Source organism: Poromitra crassiceps, assembly GCF_964638095.1.
Source record: "Poromitra crassiceps genome assembly, chromosome: 3".
NCBI lineage: Eukaryota > Metazoa > Chordata > Actinopteri > Beryciformes > Melamphaidae > Poromitra > Poromitra crassiceps.
In genome coordinates, this window is record NC_139625.1 from 58,114,974 (window position 1) to 58,123,674 (window position 8,701).

Genomic DNA, 8,701 nt, shown 5'->3' on the forward strand with positions numbered 1-8,701 from the left:
TGCACCCATAGGAGAACTGCTTTTAAGGCGAGCGGGACCACCCCGCACCTCCCCAAAACTCTGCCTGCGTCCAATCAAGACAGGACAAGTGCAAAATTACAGTGAGGGAAATAAAAAAATGAACGTGAAATACTTGATTTTCGACCCTGAACCTGTTTGTCAGGAGGGATGCTGCACCCAGGGAGCCAATGGCATCAGTGGGGCCGGACTCATGCGTAAAACCCCAAGTATAAAACCTGTAGCCTACCTGGATGCTGCACAGCCCTACCTGACCAGGTGATACCAGCATACTATCTCTCTCTCGCTCTCTCTCTGTGTCTCTCTGCTCACTCCATCCATCGTCGCCATGCCCAGGAACAGCGCCGGCAGCATGTTCGGTGGAGCCGGGGGAAGAGGCTCCAGGGTGTCCGTGGCCAGTCTGGAGGGGCTGCGCAACGTGATGCGACCCAGCGACGCCGACAGGGCCGCTTCCCCGGGCCCCGGCGGCGACCGTGACCCCGCTGCCGCTGACCGCGCCTCCCCGGCTGCCAAGGGTGCCAAGGCCGCCCCGGGAGCCCCCGCGGACGACAAGAAGACCATGCGGGGTCTGAACGAGCGGCTGTCCGGCTACCTGGGCAGGGTACGACAACTGGAGAAGGCCAACCAGGAGCTGCAGGAGCAGATCGATGACATCTTGGCCAAGAGGGGCGCGCCCGATGGACGCGACTGGGATGAGGTGGAGAAACCACTGGCTGACCTCAGGCAGCAGGTGACTACCTATCTATTATTATCCATCCATCCATCCATCTATCTCTCTCATTTAGTATTGCACCCTAAAAACCCTTAGTTTTCCCCCCTAACTCCAAGTGAAATAGCCTATTCTAACAATGAGCTGATAATTTCATCTTCCAAATGCAAATCAATTAAGAATAAAGCTAGGTCACTCATTATATATTCAAGGCTTACTTCTTGAATAGATCAGATCTATTCAAGAAGTAAATTTCTACTGGAAACAAATTGCATTATCTCATTCACTTACATAGGCTATATATATAGGCTATATATATATATATATATATATACATATATATATATACACACTATGCCACTATAGACTATACTAGGCTAGTCTTATAGGCTATTATATATATATTTTGTTATGGATATGAGACTAAAATTGTCAAGATATTTTTGCATTGTGTATTTGAAGTAGAGGGCCAAATGTTTCAACATACAGTTTGAGATGTTGAAATGCTACATGAATTACATTTTACCCCCAAAACACTGTTTCTGTTTTTTGTTGTTGTTTATTAATAACCTAATAGAATTATTAATAATACTTCAGTTTGTACTCTTCCTCTCAGGTGAAGGACTTGACCAAGGACAACGCCAAGTTGCTGCTCCAGATTGACAACACCAAACTGGCCAATGATGACTTCAAGAACAAGTAAGTGACAGGCATTTTTTTAAAGAAAATAATAACAACTGATAGCAAAATATTAGTTACTGGCAAAATGATGCATGATGTGAGATTGAGAGAGAGAGATGTGGATCAAGCAGCAAATTAACAGGCATTGCATGCATTTTGCCTGTCACATCATTTAATAAATTTACATCATTTCATGTATTTGCATAACTATAGTTTGCATTGCCATTTCTGCTGTTGATGGCTCACTGTGGGGTTGCTCCCCCTGCAGGCTGGATGCTGAGAAGCAGGCGCGGCGGGCGATAGAACATGACCTGGTTGGTCTGAAGAAGACCATCGAGGAGACCCAGCTGAACCGCAGGCAGCTGGAGGACCAGATCGAGTCTGTGAAGCAGGAGCTGGACAACCTCAAGAAGGACCACAAGGAGGTGAGGCAAAATGTCCAAACACACACATACACATCCTCAACCCCTGCAAAAACCAGCATGTACATGTATATTAAAGCTGCTGTAAGTTATCTTTTTAAAGTGTTAAATAGCTCTATATTCTGAAAGCAATCACTGTTTGGTCAGTAACATGGGTCTCGAACTGGCTCTGCTTTGTGGTAAACAGAAGATAACATTTTCTGGTATCCCATCCCACTTTATCCAATCAGGAGAGACAACTCTACAAAGAGGATTGAGTCAACACGGTTCTCATTCCCAAGTAGTCAAATACTGACGCTTTGGGTTGGTGTTCCGAGAACTGTGTTGACTCAATCCCTCCTCCAGAATTCATGTTCATATAGAGACCACGCCCAACACGGGGGGAAACAAAAACTCCCCTGCCCCAATCCTGGCGTTCTATGTCACGTGTTGCACACAAAGATCATATACCATTGACTGTATAATAATCATATATACGGAAGATGAACACTCCAACTTACTTCCTTGACAGCTAGATCCACATTTTTCTTCTCACCAATCCTCAATGGCTTCCTTGTTTTGCTCGGGAGTACCGTACAAACAAACTTTAATTGGTGATTTTTTTACATTTTGTTGTCTGCGCAGCCCACCACACAACAGCTTTTAGCTATGTTTAATTCAAGGAAAATGACGCTCGTGTTTCAAAGTGAATGGAGAGCTTTCCCCCGTGATTGGCGTGGCCTATTTCATCCAGTGTCTAAAAATAGCACAAAGATGTAGATTTTCAGCACGTTATATTTGCATAAGCATGTTATCTGAAATTAGGGACAAATTTAACTGCTCTTCCATGGCTCCTGTAGGATGTCGACGCCCTCCGTGATAAGATCAAGGACTCCAACGTGGTGGTGGAGATGGACTCTCAGGACTCCAACCTGGCCGAGATGCTCAACAAGATCCGCGAGCAGTATGACAAGCTGGCCAAGAAGAACCTGAAGGATACTGACGAGTGGTACCAGAGCAAGGTGCGGTACCAACAGTGTTGGGAGGGTTACTTTTAAATATTCCACTACGGATTACTGAATACATGCCCTAAATTAAGTAATTTGTAACATATTCCATTAGAATACTCAAGTTCAATTATGTATTTTAAATACTTTGGATTAGTCAAAATTCTCTTGCTGAGCCCATTTGTCTGTCACTCTGAATGTAGTTAACAATTGCTTAGATGAATGGATTCCTGGCAGTGTCTCCTATGACATTCCCTTTGTGGTGTGTGTCAGGTGCACTGCACACACACAAATGATTGCACTTTTTAAAATCTGTTTATGGGAAATGCGTTACTCATGAATTTTAGAGCAAATAAAACAAAACAAAGTAGTGCCTTAAAGTAATCTTAAAGACAGTAGGGTAACTGTAGTCAGAATACCACACATTTAAACTGTAACTGTAATGGAATACAGTTTGTCATATTTTATATTTTAAATACATATAGCCTATTCCATTACGCCCCAATCCTGCGTATTAAGCATGCCTTCATGACCTCGGATGATTCTGGTTTTCTTTGTCCTCTTCCTCTCTAGCGATCGTGCTGTGTATCTAAGACTGTAATCCTCTCTCCCACTCTTCTGCCTCAGTTTGACAACATCAAGGTGGAGGTGGCCCAAAACACAGAGACCCTGCAGTCGGGCAAGACGGAGCTCAACGACCTGCGCAGACAGAAGCAGCTGGTGGAGATCGACATCCAGGCTATGCTCAGCATGGTAGCCCCTCACGCGCACACACACACACACACACACACACACACACACACACACACACACACACACACACACACACACACACACACACACACACACACACACACACACACACACACACACACACACACACACACACACACACACACACACACACACACACACACACACACACACACACACACACACACACACACACACACACACACACACACACACACACACACACACACACACACACACACACACACACACACACACACACACACACACACACACACACACACCCCTCCAGCCTGTTCACAATGAGAAACAGCAAATTGAAATGTACGACCTGAAGCTAGCCTACCTCAGACAGATAGCCGTATACAAGGAAAACAATGGAGTTGAGCTTTACTGTCAATGTTTTAACAGCAAAGTCAGCCTCAAGACAAGTTTTGAGATGTCCTGTTTATGACGTCTTCTTGTCTCATCTTGGTCTTCTTTTTTTCTTTACATTGTTACAATGCAGCTCATTCACACTGCGTGACACCAGGCACTCTTAGCATTAAGGCAAAGCTCCAAAAGGCCTTCTAATGTCATGTAAAGAATGAGAAAAGCGCCTGCAGGTGTGTGTGGGCGCCTGTCCTTATTTTACAAGCATTCCTGACTACCTTGTTATTAAACTGTAAAACTGATATGTCAAGATAGACAAACTGTCGGTCTCCGTGTCACTGCAGGAGGACGAGCCAGCTGGAACTGGTCTTATGCAACTAAACAAAACAAAGCGAAACAAAACAAAACAAAACGACAACACCTACATGAATGCACCATACAGATGTTTCAAAGTAGCCTATCACGACACTCACCCTGTTGTGGCAGAGTTTTTCTTCGGCTGCTAGTTCAGTGAGTTTTGGTCGTAGAGCAGGGGTTCCCAACCTTTTTTGGCTTGTGACCGGATTTTGACGTCACAAAAATCTAGGGACCCTAGACATTCAAATTCCAGTAGACCATCGATAATATCATCAGTGGCATCGTCAGTGATGTCACATGTATGCTTCTTTTCCCCCTCAGAATTCTGACTTTAATCTGAGAATTCTGACTTTAATCTCAAAATTCTGACTTTATTTTCAGAATCTGACTTTATTATCAGAATCCCGATTCAAAATTATAATCTCAAACATTTTCATTTAAAAAATAAAAAATAAAATAACTGAAATCACTATCTATCTGATAGTGAGCCCATTTACAGTTTGGATTTCACCTGCAATTACCACTCATCGTCATAGGTGTCACCCAAGAGAACAAAACTGAAATCTTAGAGATTATCACTTTCACTTTAAACTCAGAACTAAAAATAAAAAAATCGCAAGTGACCCTAATAATCTTCCTAGTTTTAAATTGTGTGTGGTGTAAAAAACAAAAAACAAAAATCAGGTGACCCTATTTGAATTCCAGGCGACCACACTTTAGGGTCGCGACGCTAAGGTTGGGAACCACTGTCGTAGAGTAATACAACTAATACCAGTTGAATCTGTGAATTCCCAGCTTTCATTTGACATCTTGTGGGACTCTTATTGGTGCAAACAAACAAACAAAAAATCCAACCATTTCCAAGACCACCGTGGCAGTACGTTTGCGGCAATAGGATATTGAGAAACAGCTACATCTGTACAAGTTGTCCCCTAAAAGAATAATAACTAGTAAAATAACTAGTACAAAAAGTAAACATAAATATCATTATTATATCCTTGTCTCTCAGATCCGCTCTCTAGAGGAAACCCTGAAAGACACAGAGGCGCGCTACAACCATGAGCTGAACCGCCTCAACAAGATCCTGCTGGGCCTGGAGGCGGAGCTGGGCCAGGTGAGGTCGCAGGTGGAGCGGCAGGTGGACGACTACCAGCACCTGCTACACGTCAAGATGAAGCTGGAGGCGGAGATCAGCAACTACCGCCGCCTGCTGGGCGGCATCGCCCCCGACGATGACGGGTGAGACCACAGGCGCATTGTGCAGATGCAGTCACATTGAATTGCGGGCTGATCCGTGACAGGGCCCATCCCGATCCATGGCAGATTAAACAAAGATAAAACAGAAACGTAACTTCACTTAAAATAACTTGAACCAATTCAACCTCTTAATAAACCATATAGATGTCCTTAGTTCCTCTAAAGAAATGTCCCGACCCTTATGTTATGGTGTAACAAGGTTCAGTTCTTTGGTATTGGGATCTGGCTGGCAGCGGCAATTCAAGGTGGCTGTCACTGTAACTGTTGACGGTTCCCAGTTGGTGTGTTGGTGTCGGTTAGTGTCAGTCTACTTATCCTGTTCTTCCCCGACAGCTTGGAGTTTTCTTTAGAGGAGGCGCTGAAGAGCGGTAAGTTCTGGACCCTGCTGGAAAACAATCGGGTCAGATCTGGATCAATCACTGACTGCAAAATTATATTCCCCTGAAAAATAATTGATTCCTTAAAGCAGAGATGGGCACTTGAGACTTGGTGACTTGGACTCGAGTCGACTCGAGTCCCTGTTTTGATGACTTGCAACTTGACTTAAAAAAAAACATATATGACTTGAGACTTACTGAGACTCGAGACCTGACTTGACTTGAGAGGTGATGACTTGGATGTAAATAACTAGGCATCTCGTGCGCTATGCGCGCTCGATGACTAGGCTCGCCCACTGCGCCAGCTCGCCCGCCTTGCAGCTCGCCGTGCTGGCCCTGCAGCTCGCATACGCTGGCTGCTCCTTGATGGCATACTTCAGGGATGCTGGATCACCTGTCCTGGAGCTGGCAACATACAGCTGTTGATGGCTGAAGACGGGGGTCTGAAGCCAGACTCCCACTTTTTTCATTGTCTGCCCCTGGGACTTGATTTTGCTCTTACGACATCACTGATGACATCTTCAGTGGGACTCTTATGACATCACTGATGATGTCACACTGCTTTTATGACATCATGGATGACATCACAACCTCTTATGACATCACTGATGATGTCGCAATGCCTCTGATATCACTGATGATGTCACAATTTATGACATCACTGATGATGCCATCAGTGGGACAAAGAAACAGAGCACTAGCTCCCTTTAATAAGATAGAAGATAGATAGATGAAATAATAACATAACGTTGTCAAGTGTCTCTGTTTTTTACTTTTGTTTGATTACATTTATTTCACTGAATTATTATAATACAAATTCATGGGGGGGATGACTTGACTTGGGACCTGACTTGCCTTAACTAAGAACTTGACTTGACTTGACAACCTGTGACTTGATTTGACTTGCCCAAAACAAAATGACTTGGGACTTACTTGAGACTTGGACCAAAGTGACTTGGTCCCATGTCTGCCTTAAAGTGATTTGATTCATGTCTGCCATTACAATGTTGCTGTAGATTGGTGTAAGCAATATGGTTGAGAGATCCTACCAAAACAAAATAACCATAAGCTTAAACCTTTTCATTCTGGAGTTTATACGGTAGCAAACTAGCAAAAAAGGTTACATTTGGAATCTAACCCTCACACCACTTCTGGTATTGGCTAGTATAGTGTCACTAAACTTCACCCAAACAAAGTGTAATTTTCACCTGTTGCACCTTGTAATTGCATGCAGTCACAGACATGATCTTAACACAATGTATGGGAATCAGAAATGCCATGATTTTTTTTCAGTCACACATGGGGAAAATGAAAAGGGAAGATGTATCTGTCTGCTTTACTCAGTGTAAAATCTGATTCACCCTCTTTTCTCCTCCTAAAGGCCAGCAAAAGCCTGCTGATAAGGCGCCCAAAAAGCAGAAAGATGTGAAAGAAGAAGCCCACATGAAGCAAGCAAATGCCCCCTCCAGTAACGCTGCCCCCCCAAAAAAACCCGAAGCCCCTGAGGAGAGCACCCCGAAACCAGACCAACCCCCTAAAGCGGAAGACGGAGATGTCATCAAGGCGGAGACGGTTGCCGTCAATAATGCGGCGCCCGCGGTTAACGCTGTACCCCCGACCGCTCCGAACAGTGGCTCCACTAAAAAGAAAACCCCCAAGACCCCCAAAACTCCAAAGACCCCCAAAACTAAGGAGGGCTCATCTTCCTCCTCCTCCTCCTCTTCCTCCTCCTCCTCCTCTTCTTCCTCTTCCTCTTCTTCCTCCTCTTCTGATTCGGATAATGAAGAAAAAAAGGCCAAGAAGGAAGCTAAGAAGCTCAAGAAAGAAGCTAAGAAGCTCAAGAAAGATGCTGAAAAGCCCAAGACTGAAGCTGAAAAGGCCGAAGATTGAGCTGATCTCTTTTCCACACTTTTCTTTCACTCTAGCTTTACATTAATGATACAGTATGTTAAACCCGGTGTCTGTACTGTGATGTGACTTGGAGGCTGTTACAATGCATTTTCTGTCTGATTTGTGGTGGTGAAATAAATCCTATAATTCTATATTAAGAATGCAAAGTCTCTGACTGTCTGTCTGTGTCTCTGTGTGTGTGGGCAAAAATGGCTAATTAGTGGCCAAAATGAGTGAACACGGGTTCAGCACCATGGAGAGCTCCATTAGTTAGCTACTGATGGAGCTCAGCTGAGTGGAAGAGCACAGCTGAGTGCAGTTGGAGTCAGCCAGGGAAGTGGACTATGAAAACCCTCTGGGGAAAGAGAGGAGGCTGCATGCCAACTCTGTGAGCGAGGCCTGACTAAATGACCAGTGATTGTGTGCTCCAACCATCGACATAGAAATCTCAATGGCTCCAATGGCTATCAAAATTACAACTATAATAAGAAGATGTGTGTGTGTGTGTGTGTGTGTGTGTGAGAGTGAGTGAGCGAGCTAACAATGGCTGCACAGCCTGATATGGGGATTCAGCTATATACTGTATTTGAGATCAACAGAATGTCTTCAAACAGTGCTTCATTTACCCACTTATCTACTTTGACTTTGACAGAGGAATGATGGGGCAACTAAACGGTAGATTTTTTAAACTAGTTTTTCTATCCTCATTTACCTAGAACAGGGGTTTTCAAAGTGGGAGGTGGGCCTCCCCAGGGGGCTGCAAACAGTTTCAGGGGAGGCTCAGTGAATGGAAGTGAAAAAAATATTACGTTATTACATTAGTCAAGGAGATCACATACATGTACATAAATGTGTGTGACTTGCAGAGTGCAGAAACAA

The 8,701-nt window shown here is 44.2% G+C and overlaps 2 protein-coding genes across 4 annotated transcripts in view; one reads left to right on the top strand and one right to left on the bottom strand.

The window, feature by feature from the left end:
• The window catches only part of LOC310774160 (keratin, type II cytoskeletal 8-like), an 8,238-nt gene extending 8,176 nt beyond the window's left edge, over positions 1 to 62 (bottom strand). Inside the window, exon 1 of one of the 2 annotated variants that reach the window (XM_083634240.1) lies at positions 1 to 62. This exon is cut by the window's left edge and continues 286 nt beyond it. The gene's annotated coding sequence lies outside the window, so the exon portion shown is untranslated. The other variant, XM_083634241.1, reaches the window with a different exon arrangement.
• Positions 63 to 271: 209 nt separating this feature from the next.
• Positions 272 to 7,976, top strand: LOC310774357 (keratin, type I cytoskeletal 18). Of its 2 annotated transcripts, XM_083634419.1 has the most exons (8): positions 272 to 748; positions 1,344 to 1,426; positions 1,677 to 1,833; positions 2,670 to 2,831; positions 3,444 to 3,569; positions 5,308 to 5,537; positions 5,889 to 5,923; positions 7,314 to 7,976. In XM_083634419.1, the coding sequence occupies exons 1-8, from the start codon at positions 347 to 349 to the stop codon at positions 7,820 to 7,822; spliced, it is 1,704 nt and encodes a 567-aa protein (XP_083490545.1). In that variant the 5' UTR covers positions 272 to 346; the 3' UTR covers positions 7,823 to 7,976. The 2 variants fall into 2 exon arrangements, with proteins under 2 accessions (XP_083490545.1, XP_083490546.1); XM_083634420.1 differs by lacking the exon at positions 5,889 to 5,923 and having other exon boundaries at positions 7,314 to 7,473.
• Positions 7,977 to 8,701: the final 725 nt, after the last annotated feature.